General features: G+C 33.4%; 2 protein-coding genes, 1 non-coding gene and 1 pseudogene across 4 annotated transcripts; 1 reads left to right on the top strand and 3 right to left on the bottom strand.

Moving 5' to 3' along the window:
* Positions 1 to 1586: 1586 nt before the first annotated feature.
* Positions 1587 to 3426, top strand: LOC107631521 (NADH dehydrogenase [ubiquinone] 1 alpha subcomplex subunit 13-B). The gene is made up of 3 exons (XM_016334986.3): positions 1587 to 1906; positions 2820 to 2891; positions 2987 to 3426. Exons 1-3 carry the CDS (start codon positions 1692 to 1694, stop codon positions 3129 to 3131), a joined length of 432 nt encoding a protein of 143 aa, XP_016190472.1. The 5' UTR covers positions 1587 to 1691; the 3' UTR covers positions 3132 to 3426.
* A 789-nt stretch (positions 3427 to 4215) lies between these two features.
* Positions 4216 to 6108, bottom strand: LOC107631523 (tetrahydroberberine oxidase pseudogene; annotated as a pseudogene). Its single transcript, XR_015907524.1, has one exon. The product of XR_015907524.1 is annotated as a tetrahydroberberine oxidase pseudogene (transcript).
* Positions 6109 to 8997: 2889 nt separating this feature from the next.
* FLS2 (Leucine-rich receptor-like protein kinase family protein) lies at positions 8998 to 13047 on the bottom strand. Its single transcript, XM_016334987.3, has 2 exons — positions 9762 to 13047; positions 8998 to 9664 (listed from the first exon to the last, which is right to left on the bottom strand). Exons 1-2 carry the CDS (start codon positions 13045 to 13047, stop codon positions 9321 to 9323), a joined length of 3630 nt encoding a protein of 1209 aa, XP_016190473.3. The 3' UTR covers positions 8998 to 9320.
* Positions 13048 to 15176: 2129 nt separating this feature from the next.
* Positions 15177 to 15248, bottom strand: TRNAP-AGG (transfer RNA proline (anticodon AGG)). Its single transcript has one exon. It is a non-coding gene; the product is annotated as a tRNA-Pro (tRNA).
* Between the last annotated feature and the right edge of the window lie 7701 nt (positions 15249 to 22949).

The following is a 22949-nucleotide window of genomic DNA, read 5'->3' as shown; positions in this document are numbered from 1 at the left end:
ATAATCCATCTCATGACACAGTCGCGCCCTCTCTTCTTCATTTAGAAAACCAAAAGTTCTGTTCCAAATTTCCAATGCACTAAATAAAACTTTCCTTCAGGATATTCCAAACTCGACATATACTCTTCCAAATATAAGATCCCCCTTCCTCGAGACCGACTGAGACAATCATCCTTAGAAGAATGGTATTTTTCCGTCAACAGTTGAACCCGTAGCTTGTCAGGATGGTGAAAAGGTTGTCAAACTAGCTTTTTAAGAAGAGCAATATTAGCACAAAAATGATCTCTAATTTCCAAACCCCCAAACTTCTTAGGAGTGACCAACACCTTCCAGTTAACTAGATTCAGGCCTCTACCATCAGCTTGACCCTTCCATAGAAAGTTTTGCATAATGGATTCTATCTTATTAGTTATCCCTTCAGGGAAGAGAGATACTTGCATGCGGTAAGTAGGAATCGTTGTCACTACCGAATTGAGCAAACAGAGTCTGCCCACCTTATTAAGCAATCTCCCTTTCCTGGCTAGCCTTACAAATTAAATTTAAACTTTCATACTCCACTACATGAGTTACGCATATGATATGCTCACCGGCAGTCCTAAATTTATTTGAACACATGCTTGGACATATCGTCCTCTCTCAGTCAACTTAGTGGTTAGGTCCACTTTGATGGGGACTCCTATTACAGAAGTAATAAACATCATGGCCTGTTCTTGATAGCACCAGATTGGGAGCCCCGAAATCCGAACCCATACAAGCGTAGACCCGAAGGATTGCTCACATGGCCGGAAATCTATATCCCACGATTTTACAGCCACCAAGCATGACCTTCTCATGATCTTCACCTACATCGAATTTTACCATGAAATACCCAAGCCCCACATCAAGCAAATCAAAGCCACCTTTGATGCGCCAAACCATCCGAAACTTGTGTGGAAGAGTTGTGTAACTATAATTTTTATCAAGAACCTTGATCACCAAAATCTCTCGATAAGGCTCTGCCACTTGGCTTCTTCAGTGAAGTTTACACACGGATTGGAGATCGCCCTGCTTGCCCACCACTGTCACTATACTATACCCAGCTAGAGATTCTGCAAATGCAAAGGTCTTTGATTTCTCTGGACCAATGACTTTAGACATTTGTAGACTTTGAAAAATTCTCTCGTAAAAAATCCTCTTTGGCACTGGATGCACCCTCATCCACTGTTCTTTATCTCTTTCGACGGTATGGCCGCCATCCTCTCTGTGTTTCGTCCTCAAAACACTAACTCCCGCTCTCTTCTTCTCCCATTCTCGTTGAGTATGCAGTACATAAATAACTAAATATTTTGAAATAGCTGAATTCTTTTTCTTCTTGTGCTACCACGATAAGTACAACTTTTTTTTTTTTTTTCGTCAATACGATAAGTACAACTAATAATTACTGATGTGCTTGTCTGGAAATTTTTCATTTGAGTTTAGCCTCTCTTTTTTTTTTTGGGTCAGGGCTTCTTAGAAAGTTTAGTAACCATTTTGGAATTTTACTAGGAATAAGCACAAACCCGGCCCAATCTTGAAAACCCGAAATCCAACCCATGTTGGTCCATCACTGACCACACGAACCATTTTCGTATTTGCCAGTGTTTTCCTTCTTCTTCTTCTTCTTTCGCACATTGCAGGCACGAGAATCACCACTACCACCACCAGTAGCAAAGATGACGGAGGCTATGATAAGGAAGAAGCCGGGCATGGCGAGCGTGAAGGACATGCCGGTCCTTCAGGACGGTCCGCCCCCCGGTGGGTTCGCCCCTATCCGGTTCGCTCGCCGCATCCCAAACAAGGGCCCCAGCGCCATCGCCATTTTCCTCGCTGCGTTCGGCACCTTCTCCTGGGGCATGTACCAGGTCGGCAAGGGCAACAAGATCCGAAGGTACTTACTTCCCTTTTTTTTTTATTTCTTTTCTCCAATCTTTTATTTTTCTGTTTCCGATTTTGATTCAGTTTCATTGCTCCTTCGATCAGATAGTATCTCGATGTTTTCGTTGGATTCTACTTCATTTTGTGAATACTAATTCTTCCATTTTGATGTGTTTTGCTTGTTCCGCGAATTAGGTTCCCAAAAATCTGGATGTGTTGTTAATTGTAATGCTTTTCATAATGTTACAAAATTCTAGTTCAGATATTGCTTCCTGTGAATATTGGACTTCGGCATCATCAGGGTTCATATAGGTCGAGGAGTTAAATTTACACATCCGCTTTGAATCTCGCTAGAACTTCAAGCTAATTTGAATTGTGATGGGAATAAAATAAGTCTCGATGTTTAATATGATCTTATCAAACCCATGTTGAATCCATCATATTCATAGGTAGTACAGTTTAGGATATACTTAACTCTGGCTGAACTAGTTAATAATTTGAACCTTGATCTTTGGAAGTGGTGCAAGAGAACACAATAAGCAGACCCTAAGAATTTTTGGGAGTCCTTTATCTTGGATTGATTTTGTCAAGCTAATTGCATCAGATTCAGATGTATCTCCTGTTTATATCAATATTGAATTTGTAGAGAAACAAGATATTTTGAATTTACATGCTCTTAATTTAATCAACATGATATTGTAAATCGTTCATCTCTTCTATGCTTGTGAGACAGGCCTATAAAAAGGAATGGAAATTGGGGTACATTTTTGGCATGAGCTATGCAAACTAAAGTGCATACTTTTAATTATTTAGTTGGCATTATGGCAACTTGGGATTTTGCTGTAGCTACATAATTTTATTGAGGGGTTCTTTACTTTCCTCATAAAAAATATAGCTGATATATTGAAATGTTTCATCTTCCATAGGGCACTGAAGGAAGAAAAATATTCTGCCCGTCGAGCCATTCTACCCGTGCTTCAGGCTGAAGAGGACGAGAGGTATGAGATACTCCACCAGCCCCCTAAGATTAGACTTACAAAATTCAATCTGCTAACTGCGAACATAACCATTGTTTTCCCATCTCTTTCTCCAGATTTGTAAAAGAGTGGCATAAATATCTGGAGTATGAAGCAGAAGTGATGAAGGATGTACCCGGCTGGAAAGTTGGTGAAAGTGTCTATAACTCTGGGAGATGGATGCCGCCGGCAAGTGGTGAGTTGCGTCCAGATGTTTGGTAATGTTAATTTCAGCTGCCCACTATTAAGAATTGGTTGCTTCACCATATATTGTTTAAAATATGGTACTTTTGTCAAGTTTCTTTGAAATAAAGTTGTATCAGGAACCATACACTTGTAATTGTGTTGCACTATTTGAAGACAGGATTTTTTTTAAAAAAAAAATTACTTTCTACTTGAAATTGTCGATCCCCTCCTTTCTTGTGTAAATCAAGATGAATGAACAGTCTTGGCATTCGATATTATGTGCTGAAGGAAAAAGTAACGTGTCTCAAAGTGAAGATAGAAGAGATTTTTTTATAACGTTTTGTAAGTTGGATCTCGTATCCATTGTTTGTTTTTATGGAAATATCCAGATGTGTCGAAATAGCAGCAATGAGATGTGGAAAAAACCATTAAAACGAGTAATGGTAGCTCTGATTTGGAGTTATGAAGGAATTTGTAGAAAAGGTATTTGGGTGTGTCTGTATGTTTTGGAGATGATAAGGTAGAAGGAGTTATGCTGCCTCTGAATTTCGCTCTCCAATTCTTCTATTTGTCACGGTGTATAATACATACTATTCGTTGCTTGCCTTTAAAGTTAAGCGTTAACAAAAGTCAATATTTTTTAAGATTAAGATTAGGGTAGTGAGCTGAAGGTATGAAAATGTAATGTAACGAGGACAATTGAAGGAAGGAAAAAAATGCACGAGTCTAAGATATGGGAATAGAGAAAAATACGTAAAATTTATAGTTGAATTATATACCAAATTCATAATGCATTGTTCATTTAAAAAAGAAATTGTGGTAACAAAAAATGGTTTTGTTGTGATTAAGTATGGTAATATATGAAGTAAAAAAGAATAAAAAGATATGAGAAGAAAATGGTAGAAGCTATGACTATAAGAGTCGAATAACAATATTGACATGACTAAATATAGGAATGCTATATTTCTAAACCCTACAGTAAAAAACTAAAAATACATTGATTTTTATTTATTATTTATATATTTATACAATATATAATTAAAATAAGAGATTTAGTATATAAATTTTTTAAATGTCTTTTATTATATATAATTCATAAAAATATGTTTTGCTATTTTCATAACATAAACAAAAAACTTTTTATTGAAACATAAAGAACTTAATATTCTGACTAACCTCATATTTGTGATTATTACACGTATTTACTTCATATAAAAGGCAGTACATTAATACATATTAATCACTAACAAATTATAAATAGATGATTGGTGCTTTCAGAGGTTAGAGATTTTATCTTTTGTCCTTGGAAGTTCAAACGAGAGTAGGTATACTCTGTTCGAATCTAAAGAAATTAAGAGGATCAACCTTAGTCTTGACATATGCCAACCTTTTGAAATTATTGTTGAAATACTTGTGACCCCAAATGCTAGCTTGCTCATACGATGTGTTGCCATGAATGTTATTTACCCCAATGTCAAGGTCTCTATAGTTGATATATGCTTTTCTCGGAGACTTTGACACAAAAGGTTCCATATAACTATAAAGCTTCCTCATCCAATTGATGCGCCTTTGTGCAACCTCCTCTCCTTTTTGTTGCCAGTGCAGAGAGTACTGAATCTGATACAACACTCCAGCTCTGTGTGGGAACGGAATCTCAGATTCTGGAATCTCACTCATTCTGCCTCCGAAAGGAAATATAACCAACTCCAAATCTTTGGCCTCATCTTCAAACATCAAACGCCACAATCCTTCTAAGCCACTCTCAGGAATAGGATCTGTGATAATATCAGATTTTGCTTTGAAACTATCTGTGTTGACTTGACTTCTGTTGAGCAAAACCTCAAGTGGTTGTTGACCATAGGATCCCGATGAATAAAGAGTAGATTCAATCCAACTCATCTCAGTGCAGTCTTCTTTAGCCAAACCCAATTCAGGGAAGCTCTCTTGCACCAATGGAAGAAGCTTATCCACACCTCCAAGAAACAAGCCGTTAAACAAAGCTTGCACAGTTAACTCCCCTTTGTTAATGCTTGAATTCACCGTCTGCAACAACAAACCAAGGACTAGATTATTGTCGAGTTTACTTGCCACACTCTGCCATTTATGAACAAGCTTCGTTGCATTCTGTTCCAAGGTTCTAGGAGCTCTGAACAGTGTCACGGTTGATGGAACCGGAACGAGCTTGATCTTCCATGCTAAGATCACTCCAAAGCTTGCTCCACCACCACCTCTAATGGCCCAGAAAAGATCTTCACCCATGGCTTCCCTGTCAAGAAACCTACCCTTCACATCAATTATGTGAGCATCGATTATGTTATCAGCAGAGAGCCCATATTTTCGAATCAAGGATCCATAACCACCGCCGCTGAATTGTCCTCCAACTCCTACGGTGGTGCATGCACCTGCTGTAACAGCAAGAGTTTTGGTCTTGGTGGCAATGCTATAGTAAAGTTCACCAACAGTTGCACCAACTTGAACCCATGCTGCTCTGTTCTCTACGTCCACTTGGATCTTTCTGTAGTTTATGAAATCAATGATAACAAATGGAAGTTGAGAGACGTAGGAGAGGCCCTCATAGTCGTGGCCGCCGCTTCGAATTCGAATCTGCAAGCCATGGAGTTGGGAACAGATTACGGTGGCTTGAACTTGGGAAGGCTGCAGGGGTGTGACGATGACAAGGGGTTTGGGAGTGTTGTTGTATGAGAATCTGAGATTCTGAAGGGAGAATTGAAGTATTGAAGAGTAAGATGAATTGGTTTTGGTGTAAACAAGTTTGGATAGTGATGTGGAGTTGTTATGGTATAGACATTGAAGGAAGTTTTTATGAGTATCATCAAATGCAGAAGCATTAAATGAAAATAAAAGAGCATAAATTATGGCAATCAAATGTGAGCTTACTCCTGCTCGCTTCATTTCTTGCACTCTGTTGGTTTATTAGTGGTTGCACTTTGCAAATTGAGAAGCACCACGCCACTGTCATTTAATATGATGAATATGTCTTAGAACTTCTACTTAAACAAAAAAAAATTGGAGAAGTTTCACTTTTCTTTAGGCTAGTGGTATGACTATAGAAAATTGACATCTACTTTAATTAAGATTAAAAAAAACATCTTTTTATAAAAAAATTTATTTAAAAGTATAATTTATTTATTTGGTCATATTTTAAATAAAAATAATATTTATTTATTTAGTCATCATTCAATAATTAAAATAAAACATCATAAAGATAATTACAAAATCTTCTATTGAGTATTCATTTAAAATATTGCTGGTCAAATATTTAAAGTTCACAAGATATTACGTATCTTTTTTATTACTTGCAGGTTACAACTAGTGATAATGTCTAATCTAATTTTACTTTTTTTTTTTATGAAAGTTAATCTAATTTTACTTTTGATAAAGACTTAAACAGTAGAGTTAAAAGAAAATAAAAATAGTAAAATAATAAAACAAAAAAATAATTATAGTTAAATTTATAATTTTTATTAATTATTATAATAATATATAAATATTATCAAATATTAATTTATTATAAATTTAAACTCTATTTAAAAATTTATTAATAAAAAAGTTGAATCCTACTAATTCAAAGTTGATTTAATTTATTCGAATTTGATGAGACATATCTTGAACTCTGCCATGGGCCATAGCAACTGGCGATCATGTCAGTCAAACACGCTACCATGACTTATATCCATGTGGTGATTTTTCAAAGTCACTAAAAGAAAATCTCATTCCATTATCCAATAATTGGTCAATAGTCAGGTTTAATTCTTCCTTATTATAAACACTGAGTTTACTATCAAATATTTTTTATTCCAGGATTTTGAAACACTTTTATTGATATAATAATAAAGTATATACATGTAAGACTTTTGTACATGTGATGTTAACTACAATCAAATCTATTTAAAAGTGTGAACTATAATTTACACTTTTGAAAATCAACATTGAAAGAAAACCTTGATAATTGATATTTCAAGTAACTAGATTGAGACTCATGCCATTGGTAAATTAATAAATATTTATAGTATAAAATATATTTTAATAAAGTTATTTAAAAATTAATTAAATATATATGAATTAATATTAAATTTAATGTATTTTTTATTTACAATATTTTATAATATAAAAATTTTTAATATTAATGTTATCTAAAGTTACATTTTTATTTATTATTTTTATTTTTGTATTTATTTAATTGATAGACTTAGTCTTTTTATATAGTATTTATCTTTTTTTTTTATTTTTAATTGTTGTTAGACTTGTTTCTTTTTTCATATATTCTTATGAAGACATATTTTTTTTAAACTATTAATTTGTATACATTTTTTATTGTCTTTTTTGTTCTATCTTTATATGTATATTCTTCATGAGATATATCTTAGATTCATTTACTTTTCTTTCTCTTTAATCTTTTAATTAGTATGTCATCTAGATCTGATAATATTAGTGTTGGTGAAGTTAGTTTCTATAATCAACGAAGAATATAAATGATATTTTGAATAAATGAATTTTTGTAGTATTACCGGTTAGATTTGTTGTAATAAGAGTCAAATTTCAGTATTTTTTGTTGAAACAAATATCTTGATAACAATTGAGAGCCTTTTTTAAAGTAAAAATCATTTAATTTGACTTCTAATATAAGTGTAAGGTTGTACAAATTTTTCAATTGAGATAGTGTTTTTGTGTCCTTGATGACTTGGAGTGTAATTAGATTTAAGACAGTCGTGCCCAATAATTTTTTTTATTTTTTTAATCAAATAACACAAAAATTATTGTAGCACTTTGATTTGTAACCTTTAATTTAGTTTGAATATGTAATAATTATTGAGTTAGTGATAAGTATAATTTTGACAGAATTTGATAAAATTTTTTATAATTTGAATCTATCATAATTTTTTATGTTATAGCATGAAAACTTCATTTTTTGTATTTTTTTTTTACATTTTTCTTGACATTTTTTTGTTTTTTTTCCTAGTGCATATATATTTTCAATGATATCTATAATAATAAGAATAAAATTTTTTAGAATATTTATTGTCTTGTGTATATATATTGAATAAGTTATTTTTAATAAGAATAATTTAAATAGTATAAAGTAAAAATACTTGTTAATATTTTTTTAATTCACTCTATTAGACAATGTCTCGAATGATACAAATTTAAAATAATATTAAAAAAATAATCAAAATTGATTGTTTGATTTAAATAGTATATTGAAATAAGTATAATTATAAGGATTTTAAAATATAATTATATGTAAAGTATTACAAAAACTTAAAAAAAAATATAAATAGTAAAAAAATAATAAGAGAGTTGTTTTTTGTAAATTTGTTTTAAAAATACAATAAACATTTTTATTTTGTACCTAATCATCTAATAGAATCATTTCTAAGTAGATAAACTCTTTTTTATTTGTTGGTGCAAATTTTTTTGTTAGGTGAATCACAAATTGTGAAATAAAGTAATACTGGTAAAAGTCTTATGTATGATATATAAGTAGGTCAAATATGATGGAATTTGAATATTTTATAACTTAAAATATTTTATAAAGTTGATTGGTTAATTTCTAAAGTTTTGTCAAGTAATCAAAATTGATAACATAGCATCGTTAGAAGAAGAAACATAGCTTAAATTTAATATACAAAAAATTGGTATCAACTTTTATATAATAAAAATAGATAGATAACACACTGCCAATAAGTTGATATCTCAATCAACTCGAAACTAATTGGAGTTGTTAATAACTGAGGTAAATTTTTTTCGATGAAAATTGACAAGTAAATGGATTCATACATAAAAATGGTGCTGTTGAACCACAGTATTGCAGAATCTCCCTAATTTGTTGCTGTTAATACTGAATTCTCTTGGCTCCGTTAATTAAATAATTTAGAAAAGATTGCATCAGAAATTCAGATTCATAAAATGATATTTCCACAACAGAAGTAATAGTAAACCATGACAGAAACAGGTTCAGATTATCTCCAAAAGTTCCAGACATAATATGGCATAAAACAACAATTTGAAAAAAAAAAAAAAAGCATATAAGTTACATACTAGAGTATACTCTGAAATGGTTTGGTTGGGTAAGCAAAATTGCATAGACTACTTATGATTGAGAGCTTGACTAGTTGATGTGTTTTTGTACATCCCCTTGTTGGTGCCAAGAAACCATCTACAAAGGTGGCTTCATTCTGTGTATCATTTAGCAAGATAATTTTGTTAACTTGCTGTTTGAAGCTTCATAAGAGTAGATAACACCTCATTCATGTTAGGTCGATCTTCAGGATTGGGGAGAGTACAACACAAGGATAACTTGAAGAGTCCTACCAATACATCAACATGGCCTTTTGTGTCATCCATGGCCAGCATAGGGTCTACAATATTAATGAGCTCCTTCATTCCGTTCGCGACGGCTTTTTCTACTGCCTCAGGTAGACTTACTGGCAGGCCATCATCCTCTTCTGAGAGCCCTGTTGGCCTTCTTTTTGTTAGAAACTCCATTACAATGATGCCAAAGCTGAACACGTCCACTTTAGTTGTAACTTTCCTTATGTAGGCAATTTCTGTGAGTAAAAAAGATGTTTGAGTGGAAAATTAATCACAATATTGAAAACATCAGATAGTATATATAAAATTGAAGAAAATGTGCAGGATATTAACCTGGTGCAAGATAGCCAACTGTGCCTTGCAAAGCTGCAGATGAGGAAAGGGTATTACCATCCTGCAAATGAAGTCCGAGAATTCGAGCTGTTCCAAAATCACTGACATGAGCTTCCCAGTCTCTATCCAAAAGGATGTTAGAAGGTTTTAAGTCACAGTGCACAATGGGAAAGTCATAACCAGAGTGTAAGTAGTCCAATCCGCTAGCAATAGAAATCAGAACACGGATTCTTTCAGATAATGTCCACCTAGACTGATCGACCGATTTGTCATGTATGATGGTATCCAAATTCCCATTTTCCATGTACTCTAGAACTAGAGCTTTCAATTTCCCACTCTCCCAGGCATAACCAAGCACCTTCACCAAATTTCTATGCCTCAGCTGGCTCAAGGTGCTGGCTTCTGTTTTGAAGATCTTATCTGTATTTGCATAGAATTGATGCAAATTCAATCTTTTGACAGCTACAATCTGGCCTTGTTCAAGTTGGCCCTTGTAAACTGTGCTCAAATTGCTAGCACCAATGATGTTGTCAGTGCTGAATAAGCCAGTGGCATTCTCTAGCTCCCTTGGACTGAATCTTTTAAGAGCCAATGCTGTCCTGTAATCTGGTTCTTGATTCTCACCACTCTCTTTTTGTTTAGAATTGCAAAGTTTGTTGCCTCGATTGAGAATCAAAATCACAAGCACTAGAAGTAGGAGTATTGCAAGAGATCCAAGCGCAGCGATAATAGCTATGCTCCTCTTGGATAGAGCATGATTATTACCTTCTTTGCATGGCCTTAAGAATTTTGCTCCACAAAGATCCTGGTTTCCCTTCATATCAGATGCATCGATATGTGCAAATATTCCAGTCATAGGCACAGGGCCTTCAAGTTGATTGAAAGAAAGGTTGAGATGCATCAGCTTGGAGAGATTGGCAAAGCCCTGAGGAATTGTTCCCTTCAAGTTATTTTGAGAAAGATCTACTGAAATGAGATGCTCAAGTTGTGCCAAGACTTCAGGGATTTTACCATCTAAATGGTTTCTTGAAAGATTCAAGTTTTCAAGCAAGTCCAAGTGACTAAAACCTTCTGCAGGAATTGGGCCTGAAATCTTGTTTCCTGAAAAATCAAGATTGAACAGATTTCTGCACCCGGAAATTCTCATGGGAATGACACCTGAAAGATTATTGTTTGAAATATCAATGGCCTGTACCATTTGCAACATGCCCAACTCATCTGGAACACTTCCAGCAAAGTTGTTGTAAGAAAGGTTGAGATACATCTGCATGTCTTTGAAGTGTGCAATGACATCACTAGGAATTGATCCTGTGAGGTGGTTGTGAGAGAGATCCAACATCAAAAGCTTATTAAGCTTCCCCATGCTTCTTGGAATGGAACCATTCAGCTTGTTGTCATGGAGATCCAAATGTGAAAGCATATCAAGCTGTGAGATAGAATCTGGTATCTGACCAACCAACTTGTTTCTATGCAGCAAAAGCTTTGTTAGTGGTTTGATACCAGAGAGTGTATCAGGTATTGTACCTTCTAACTCATTGTCATGGAGGGAGAGCCCCTGCAGAAGAAAAAGTTTGGACAATTCTGGTGGAATTGAACCAGATAACTTGTTTTCAGCAAGGGTTAAAGTGATGAGCTGACTTAAGTTTCCAATCTCTGGTGGAATTGATCCTATGAAGGAATTTACATTCAGCTGCAGAGTCTGAACCTTAAACAGGTTTTGAATGCCTGGTTTTATTACTCCACTCATATTGTTCTCTCCCAAACTTAGTGTATGAAGGTTTGAGCAGTTGAAAAGGTCGTCCGGGATTTCCCCGGAAAAGTTGTTGTGGGCAAAAGATAGGAAAGTAAGATTAGGCATCCTAGAAAAGCCCTCAGGAATTTTGCCAGTGAATGAATTGAAAGCTAAACTTACATTTACCAAGCTAGTACAACTGGTAATGCTAGGAGGGATGGAACCATGTAAATGGTTGAAGCCCAAGATTAGAAACTTCAAATTATGAAGCACACCAATGTCTGAAGGAATTTCACCTGAAAGAAGATTCTGGCTCATTGAAAGATATGTTAAGTTTTTCAAGCTTGTTATCGATGAAGGGATGCGGCCGGTAAACTTATTTAGATGCAGGGTTAGGTATGTTAAGGAACTCAAAGATCCTATCTCAGGAGATATTGTTCCCTCCAAGTTATTGTTTGAGAGGCCTAAATGTGTCAATGATTTCAATTGGAATATGGAAGGTGGAATAGTGGAGTTCAAGTTATTGCTGAATATCCTCAATGTTTCCAAATGAAATAAGTTTCCTAGCTCAGGAGGAATACTTCCAGACAAGTTATTTTCATACAACTCAAGGTTTAAGAGATTCTTACACTTGGCAAGTTCTGAAGGGATTTTACCAGACAATGAATTTTGAAACAAGACAAGGGATTGTAAATTTGTCAGGTTTCCAATCTCTTTAGGTATTACACCTGATAACTGGTTTTGGCTAAAATCAAGAGCCTTCAAAGCTTCAAGATTCCCTATTGAAGGAGGTATAGACCCAACCAAGCTATTCCCATATCCTATCATCTGAATAAGGTTAAGGAGCTTGCCTATATGTGATGGTATTGTGCCTGTGAGGTTGTTGTTATTGAAAGCAATTCCCAACAAAGAAGTGATGTTGAATATGCTCTCAGGAAGGGTTCCATTCAAGAAGTTACTTCCAAAATCCAAATACTGCAAACTTTTCAAGTTTCCTAACTCAGGAGGGATTGGTCCTGAGAGAGAATTCTCAAAGAGACCAAGCACAGTGAGTTGAGTGCAACGACTTAGCTGATAAGGAATATAGCCGGTAAATGAATTTGAAGTTAAATCAAGAACCTGAAGGCTTGAAATATTGCCCAAGAATGGTGAAATCTCTCCATGGAGCTGCTGAGAAGTCAGAGAAATTGAGATCACATGGCTTGAAGAAGGGTCACATTGAATGCCAGACCAATTGCAATGAGGGTGGATTTCAATCCAATCAGCAAGTGTTCCATTTGGGTCAAGGGTGATGGAGTTCTTGAAAGCTTTCAAGGCTTCAATTTCAACCTCCAAGAGCCCAGTATTATTATCTGCATATGAAAGTATGGTTACAATGGAAAGGGCTATGACTATACTCAAACTAATCTTAGGAGAAAGCAACATCATTTGTAGAATATTTTTAAGAATGTTTAGTTGCTGGTTGGTGATATGAAATGTGAAGTAAATGAAGCCTATATATATATACACACTCTTGAGTTTGAGCATTCGAATGATGAAGTTGAAAGTGGACATGCATTGGTGAATTTAATGAGAGTGTGGACCCACATGGTATGCTGCAAAGTCAATTACTTTGAGTACTTTGAGTCATTGGCAGAGATGTGAGTGCAAGGACAAAAATCCGTGACTGTTTAGTTTTATCAAGTTGACTTTGAGTCAAATAGACACGCCTAAGTGCCTAACATGGAAGCATATCCTTAAGGAAAAGCTTCTAGTGGGAGAAAGAGGAGGCAAATAGAAAATACTATTTCCTCCCTTTCAAACATATTATGTGTAGATATACCAAGTTTTTTATCAACACAATATACTAATTGTTGAACAAATAGAGTAGAACATTAAAGAATTACTGTATGTAACAGAGATTTAAAGGGATGGAAAGAGATGTATAAGCTCCAAGGACATAATAAAAGGTTATGCTAGGTAACCAATTTCTTGAATAATATAAACAACGAGTCTTAAAATTGGCCCAATTCAAATAAAATACACTACATTCCTAAATTACTCACCTAAATCTTAATATTAGAATAACCATCCGCATACTTAGTAAATTGAACATCCAATATATTCATTGTTCACATTGTTTAATATTTTCATTGTCTGCCTATATTTTTCCCTTAATAAAAGAACAATAGGGGTTGGTAGTGCATTTAATAGACTAGAAAGTATAAACTAGCTACATGGTTATCTGTGTGCGGTGTGGTATTACTAAATATGAATATGGTTTGAATTCCTCAAACTTGTTAATAAGCCGCGTATTATACGGATTATGTATTCTTTTGTTAATACATTTAGAAAATGCAATATTAATATATATAATGCCAAGCTAAAGCTAATAAATTAAGATGATATTGATGAATGATGAACGCCTTTTGCGGAATGTGTGTGAAAAAGATCACAAGTTGGTGACATATTCTGCCATGCAAGTTGCTCAAATTTAGATAACAACCACCAAAATTATTTTAACATTATTAGGTGAGTATAGGTTTGTGATATTTGAGTCGGCAATGGACTGTCCCTGTAGAGAAACCACTGCTTCTCAAAAGTGAGGGGATGAGAGTGGAAATAGTTGGTGGGAATGGAGATGATGAAAAATATTTCGGTGGCATATTTCTGCTGTTAACGAGATTAATTTAATTGTTAAATGGGACAAGAGGGGGGAGTGGCTTTGTCACTAGAGTCATAATCATAGTCAACTGTCATGTTCTTTGAATTCTGCAATAGATTCTGAGAATTAACAATTATTGCGACGTCATGGAATTTCTGCCAAGTTCAACACGCTTGGATGTATATTTGCTTATTTTAATTTTAATCATTAAACTAGAATTCTCCAATCACTACAACAAATAGTTAAATTTTAAAGTGATTTCTGAGACTGAATATTTGTACTAAAAAGGTATTTTAAATTCTAAATGCACTGTAAACATTCTCAAAAACAAAAAAATTACACCGTATTAGTTCTTTATTCCTTTTTCATCAAATTACTCTTTATACCGTGATGACTTTGTACATTTTTTTTATATTGGACTAGACAAAACATAGTTGCTTTTATTTTTGGGCTAAATGTTTGATGAACGACATAATTATCCTTCATGATTATACATTTTTTGTGGGGATAAAATATTTTATAGCTTATTGAGATAAAATAACATTATTTCAAAAACATTTAATGCTAAAACTAATTATATGTCATATCACTTACGGTATAACAAATAACTCAATGAAAAAGAGACGGAGACTAAGATGGTATAATTTTTTTAATTTCATATATTTTTATAATACAATTAAAATTTCGAAAATATTTTTTATACAAAGGTCAAATTTCAGAAATCAATTTAACTCCCCCACAACAAAATATGGACAAGTTTATCTTCTTTTTTGGGGGATGAGTGTGGACTAGTTAGTTATCTATAAGAAATAAAAACTTAAAATTTTTTTTTGGTATGCAAAAAAAAAGCCACTTTTGTTAATTTAATTTGTATATCAAATACAGATCAGCCCAAACAAAGGAGATAAGGAAGTAACCCTTGGACAGCAACCTCGAGTTCTAGCTCGTAGAAGATAATAAACTTATCACTTCGAAGTGTGTAATTTTATGAAATCCGTGCAGGTATCTGGAATCTGGAATATAAAATAAGATGAAAATAGGGGCATTCCGAGAATTGAACTCGGGACCTCTCGCACCCTAAGCGAGAATCATACCACTAGACCAAATGCCCAATGTTGGTTATGGTAAAATTAAATTTTAGTAAATTACTGAATCTACCTGAGAAGTCAGAACCAACTCTGTAACAGTGTAACTTATAATAGCAAATTCAGCACCCTTACACAAGGATAAGGAGAAGAAACGGTGAGAGATACTGTAGGAAATTAAGTATTAGTTAAGATAATTACAATTATTGTTTTGTTATCAATTAGTTTCATCTATTATTTGCTTCTTAGTTCTGTAACTAAACTCTAACTACTAGTTAGGCCCTAACCTACTGTATTTACTAGTTAAGCGTCCAATATTTTATTTTTCCAAACAAGGCCTTAATTTGGTTTAATAGAAAAATTTGTCTTCCTATACATGGTTTTCACCTTTCTAATTTATATACTATTTTGTTCTTCAATATCTAAGGGGTGTATGATTGTTCCCTATCAAAGCTAGCAGAACTAAAATTGAAGCATCCTCTCCAAAACCTTCATAGCAATGGCTACATCAATGCTTAAAGAGACAGAGTGTTAAAAATATGATAAGACTAAAGGAAAGAGAGAATATGCTCAGAACACTTCTTATGGCTGCTTCCAGATGCAGTTGTACCTATGGATGATGGATCCCACCTCATTAAAGTTCTTCATTTGCAGAGGGATAAGGACAGGTACACACTCATTCTAACATTTACATAGGTAACAATGATTAGAGGCACTTAACATGGTAACCACCTTTTGTTCCTGCAAACAAGACACCATATATTTACCACCAAATATGAAAAATGAAAACAAACAAAATTACGAATGTTGAAGGGAAAAACCCACCATGAAAGCAGAATATTTCAGATTCAACCTTCAAAGAGAAAAACTTATCAGTTCAGCAACAATAGATATTTAAGAGATGGAAAAATTGAGTAACGTGTGAACAACTGCAACTGTTTGGCCAGTATTTTGTTAAGCTTAAAGTAAAATGAAATGAATTCAAATAAGAAGATCAAAAAGGAAGTACTGATGTGGTATGCAGATTAATAAAATTGTGAAAGAATAGGAAAATAAAAGAATTGTGAAAGAAAAAGATGAAGAAATTTTATTGATTATTGATTGAATGAATTGTAAACTATGAAAGTAAAATTAAGTATATATAGAATATTGGCCTATGAAAGATAAAAGTAGATAAAGATAAGATATAGATAAAGATAAAGATAACTATCAGATAAGATAAAGACTAAATTATCATTTAATTTGTGTATTCTGTTGGGCTGAATTTGTGGGCCGTGAGACGTCTTTATTGTTGTCATGGGCTAAGGTGGAAGAGTGGTTTAATACGTCCCCGCAAGCTGGAGGATGAAAGATGTCAAGAACACTAAGCTTATTCAGATTAAGATGGAAGGGTTGAGGAGACAAAGGCTTGGTGAAGATGTCAGCTAGTTGCCCAGAAGAAGGAATTGGGAGAAGTTTCATCACTTCAGCTTGAACTTTTTGTTGAACCAAGTGACAATCAACCTCTAAATGTTTGGTCCGTTCATGAAAAACCGAGTTAGCAGCAATATGAAGAGCACTCTGATTATCACAATATAAAACTGGTGGGCGGATAGAAGAGATGCGTAAAAATTGTAACACATTTAGTATCCATTGAAGTTCACAAGTTGTGTTGGCAAGTGCACGATATTCTGCTTCCGTGGAAGAGCGGGCAACGGTGGTTTGTTTCTTGGTCTTCCAAGAGACTAAAGAACTGCCTAAGAAGAAACAATAACCTGTTAAAGATCGCCGAGTATCAGGACATCCGGCCCAATCAGAGTCACTGAAGCCGAGAAGCTGAATTTCTGATTCCCTTGGAAAGAAAAGTCCTTTGCCGGGACTAGTTTTCAGATATCGTAACACATGCTTGGCAGCTTGAAGATGAGATTCAGTAGGAGATGTCATGAATTGACTTAATTGTTGAGTGGCATACATGATGTCCGGTCGAGTAGTGGTGAGATAGATAAGACGGTCAACCAAACGACGATATACAAAAGGGTCGGATAGCAAGAGACTTTTGTCTTGATATAGTCTTGTGGTACTATCCATTGGAACAGAGGCAGGTTTAGCACCTAATAAACCAGAATCCTCCAAAAGATCAAGACAATATTTTCTCTGAGATAAGCAAATTCCCTTCTCTGATTGAGCAACTTCAATACCCAAAAAATATTTTAATGGGCCCAAGTCTTTAATTCGGAAGTGTTGGTGTAAAATAGACTTAATGGCAGCAAGTTCATAAATGGAATTACCAGTGAGAACAATGTCATCAACATAGACTAAAAGGATAGAAATTTGATCACCAATGAATTTGACAAATAAATTATAATCAGATGAGGTCTGCTGATATCCATGAGATAGCAAAAGATGAGAAAATTTGGCATACCACATACGACTAGATTGTCGTAAACCATACAGTGACTTTAGTAGCTTACAGCATTGATTCGGTTGAGAAGATATAAATCCGGGTGGCAGAGTCATATAAACATCCTCAGAAAGATCCCCATGTAAGAAAGCATTATTGACATCCAACTGATGTATAGGCCAATACTTCATAGAGGCCAATGCCAAAACTAATCTGATAGTGGCAGGCTTGACAACAGGGGAGAAAGTTTCCAAGAAATCAACACCTTCAATTTGAGTGAACCCTTTAGCCACAAGGCGTGCTTTATATCAATCAACTGAACCAGCAGGCTTGCGTTTGATGCGATAGACTCATTTACAGCCAACCGGCTTAACCCCTGCAAGGCAATCAACAAGACGCCAAGTTTTGTTCAGCTCAAGAGCATCCAACTCATCTTTCATAGCACTACGCCAATTAGAGTGTTGATTGGCGTCCTTAAAAGACTTTGGCTCAACGTCAGAATGTAGAGATAAAAGAAACTTTTTATGTGAAGATGAAAGAGAAGAAAAAAACATGACTGAAGATAAAGGATACTTGCACTTTGAGGGAGATTGATTTGTAGAGATGAGAGAGGAATTACACAAGTAATCAGAGAGATATGCTGGAGGTCGGTGAGGCCGGTCGGAATGACGAGGATAGGGTTGCTCAGGTGGTGAAGAAGGTGACGGTGGACTGGTGTCTAGTGTTGAAAGTGATTCGGTGGTCATGGGTTCAACTTGGTTAGGAAACGATAATGAGGAAGAAGGAGAGGTTGTTGGAGAAAATAAAGAACTAGGTGGAGTTGGGTCAATGGGTATAGGTGAAGGTTCAACTGGAAGACTAACTGAATCTTGTTTTTGAGAAGGTATGTTTGGCAATGTTGAGCTGAGTGTCTGGAATTGGACATTTTTTGTGACTAAGGGCAAGATCTTTTCATAAAAAATCACGTTTCTAGAAATCTCAATTCTTTTATCTTCTAAAACATAAACATATACCCTTTAAAACTAGATTGAAAACCAATAAATACAGCCTTTTTGGCTCTTGGATCAAATTTTGATCTATTTACCATTTGGGTAGAAACAAAACATAAGCATCCAAAATCTTTAATGTCATGATAATTTGGTGGATGATTGAATAAAATCTCAAATGGTGTTTTAAAATTAATTGCGGATGATGGAACTCTATTAAGTAAATAAACAGCATGTCTAACAGCATAAGACCAAAAAGATGATGGTAAATTAGATTGAAACATAAGAGCACGAGCTATATTCAAAATATGTTGATGCTTGCGTTCTACCCTTCCATTTTGTTGAGGAGTTTCAACACAACTACGTTGATGAATAATGCCCTTTGAAGCATAAAAATCAGGTAAAATAAATTCTGGTCCATTATCGGAACGAATAGTTTTGACTTTGGAGTTGAATTGTGTTTCAATTAAAGTAATAAATTTTTTTATTTGATTCTGTACTTCTCCTTTTGATTTTAATAAAGTAACCCATGTAAAGCGGCTAAAATCATAAACAATAGTAAAAAAATATTTATGATTTTGAATAGAATTTTGTCGAAACGGACCCCAAATATCAAAGTGTAATAAATCAAAACTTGCATTGGCTTTGTTAAAACTTTGAGAAAATGAAAGTTTCTTTTGTTTAGAAAGATGACAAATGTCACAAGTCTCATCATGATGCATAGAGATAAAAGGAAATTGTTTATGTAAATGATTAAGTCTTTGCCCAGAAAGGTGTTCTAAACGAAAATGCCATATATTGGAAGGTGTAATGGGTGGAGATTGGATGGAATTTATGGAGTGTGTAGTGGATGAATTTTTACCGAAATTAGGTTCAAAGACATATAATCCCTCTCTCATTCTGGCCAAATCAATTGTCCCCAAATTGTTGCTCTGTAGAGTGCAAGAAGAAGATGAAAAAGTGAGTTCACATATGAGTGCTGAAGTAATTTTTGAAACAGAGATAATATTAAAGTTGAAATGAGGTAAATAAAGAACATCATGAAGAACCAAGGATGGTGAAAATTGAACGATGCCTTTATAAGAAATAGTAGTTCGAGAACCATTTGGTAAATGAACAATAATAGGAGAAATTTGTGTGTAAGAAATAAACCAAGACAAATTTGATGCAATGTGATATGTGGCACCAGAATCAATGATCCAAGTATTCAAGAATGAATCTCGATTTGAAGAATTGTTAACAGTAGAAAAGGTATTGAAAGAACAAAGATAATGAGTAGTTGGACTTGGCAGAAGTTCAAGTTGGTTTGAAGGACGAGCTTCTTCATTGAAAGGAAGTGCCATGAAAGAAAAGTGTTGGGCTGACGAAAGGTCCAAAAGAGACTCCGGATGAAGTTGTTGGTGTGCCCTTTCTCCTTGATCCATGGATGTCAGCAGAGCTCAAGAGGAGCTCTGATACCATAATAAAATTGTGAAAGAATAGGAAAATAAAAGAATTGTGAAAGAAAAAGATGAAGAAATTTTATTGATTATTGATTGAATGAATTGTAAACTATGAAGGTAAAATTAAGTATATATAGAGTATTGGCCTATGAAAGATAAAAGTAGATAAAGATAAGATATAGATAAAGATAAAGATAACTATAAGATAAGATAAAGACTAAATTATCATTTAATTTGTGTATTCTGTTAGGCTGAATTTGTGGGCCGTGAGACGTCTTTATTGTTGTCATGGGCTAAGGTGGAAGAATGGTTTAATAAAGATCATAATGTACAAACCAAGTTGGGTTGGTCTAGTGGTTAGCTCACTAGTCCGCTTAAGCAAGTGTCGGGGGTTCGAATCCCGCCTTGTGCATGCAGCAACTCATTGGCCAGCGGCAAACCCTTAAATGGAGCTCAATACCGCGACGGATTAGTCCTTAACCTGCCGGGTTGGGGGATACCATGGGAAACTAAAAAAAAAAAAAAAAAGATCATAATGTACAATATGGATTTTAGCACAATGAACAAACACCACGTTTACTAGTAATGGTTCCAAAACAGAAGTCTTAAAATAAATGAAAATTCCATGCATTGCAGTGGTTTTCATGTGAAGTTGATATTTGAGAATCATCGGATGATTTGATAAATTTGCCTAAATCATTATTAATGATTATCAACTATTGACTTCACATTACAAGTCTTTGCATTTAAAATATGGGAAGTTCTATGGTGGCATAGAAAGTAGTAGCTAAGAATGGCTAAGAGTTGACTAGCCTATCAAAAGAGGATAAGTGATGATACAATGGATTAAAGGTGAATCTACAACAATCTAACTTTTTGCAAGTCTACCATGCTCTATATGCTTCCAAATTTACCACTAGACTAAGATGCTTCTTATTAGTATATATATATATATATATATATATATATATATATATATATATATATATATATATATATTATTTTATTATATTCAATTTATTTTAATTTTAAAGTCACCTATTTTAAAATTAATTATATTTTATTTAACTATAAATTTTATTAAATATATACAAATTAAAAAGATAAACAAAAAAGTTTATTAATCATAATTTATTTTTTTCTTTTATAATTATATGATATCTATTAATATTATTTTTTTAATAAATACTTGTAGTATATAATAATAGGTAAAGACTCACACGCAATTGTTTTCATATGAAATTAATAGTTGAAAAATTTTAGATGATATGTAGTCAAATTTGTCAAATCATCTAACGGTTCTTAAATATCAACTTCACATGAAAACAACTGTACGTGAGTTTTCACCTATAATAATATAATAATACAATAAATATAAACTAATTAATAAAATATTAAAATTTGAAAATGATAATTATTTTTATAAAAATAAAATAAAAGTACTTATAATAAAAAATAATTAAATTTTATATAATTGTTTCGGTTCGACCAGTGACTCACTGATTGAACCAATGACCCAATAACCTTACACCGGTTCAGTTCTGATGTCCATTAAGCTGATGTGGATTTCTTTTGATTTTCGAAAAAAAAAATTTGGTTTTCTAAAAATTTTAAGTTTGGTACTTTTCATGTTCTTGAGTTCTTTGAGTCTTTAAATTTTGTTCTTTGTGTTCTTGTAATGCAAGGTAGACTTGTAATTACATTGCCCAAAAAATATTTTTTATGTTTGGACCTTGCAATTAAGTGAACAAACTTTAGTAAATTATTATAGTTTCTATTTTTTCTTTTCCTAATACTGGTCCAATATAAATGATTATAAATTTGTGAAACAAAACTTCTTCTCCATTTATTAAAATTAGCTATCTTTTGTGAAAAAAAAATAATCTATTTAAAAAAATTTTATAATTTAATTCTAATAAATAAAAAATCATGTTTAAATTAGGACTCTTCCACGAAACACAATATAATATTGGAAGGGCTCTTGGATGATCATCCTTCTCGATCCAAAGTTAGTCATTCTCTTTTTTGTGTGTGTTAAAATACACAACCAATCAGGAGATTATATAGTGGAGAAATATGTTTTAGAAGATGCACTTTCAAAAGCATAAAAATTTTATTGAAATAAAAAATTCGAATTCTAATTTATAAAAAGAAAAATTAAAATTATATTATTTTAAACAATTATATTAAGTATATACTAAAATCATTTATTAATATAAAATATATATTAAAATATAAAATATAGATATCATATAATTATAAAAGAAAAAAAAATGAATTGTGATTAATAAAATTTTTTGTTTATCTTTTTAATTTGTATATATTTAATAAAATTTATAGTTAAATAAAATATAATTAATTTTAAAATGGGTGACTTTAAAATTAAAATAAGTTGAATATAAGTAAAATAAAATATTATTATATATATATATATATTATAATTTGTATATATAGTACTAAGAAGTATCTTAGTGTAGTGGTAAATTATCCTTTCTTGTAACCCTTAGGGTAAGGGTTCAAACCACTTAAGAAGCATTTTGGAAAATTTGGAAACATATGGAGCATGGTAGACTTGCAGAAAGCTAGACTGTTGTAGATTCACCTTCAATTCATTGTATCATCACTTGTCCTCTTTTGATAGGCTAGTCAACTCTTGGTCATTCTTGGAAAATTTGGAAACATATGGAGCATGGTAGACTTGCAGAAAGCTAGACTGTTGTAGATTCACCTTCAATTCATTGTATCATCACTTGTCCTCTTTTGATAGGCTAGTCAACTCTTGGTCATTCTTAGCCATTACTTTCTATGCCACCATAGAAGTTCCCTTAAAATATATGTAACGTGTACTAACCAATGTTCTCATAGTCAAACAAATTAATGAAGATCTTCTAAACATTAGCACTGCCAAACTGGCAAAGC

The sequence above is a fragment of the Arachis ipaensis genome, chromosome B3, assembly GCF_059453495.1.
Source record: "Arachis ipaensis isolate K30076 ecotype BB chromosome B3, ASM5945349v1, whole genome shotgun sequence".
NCBI lineage: Eukaryota > Viridiplantae > Streptophyta > Magnoliopsida > Fabales > Fabaceae > Arachis > Arachis ipaensis.
This window is presented reverse-complemented; position numbering and strand designations above follow the sequence as displayed.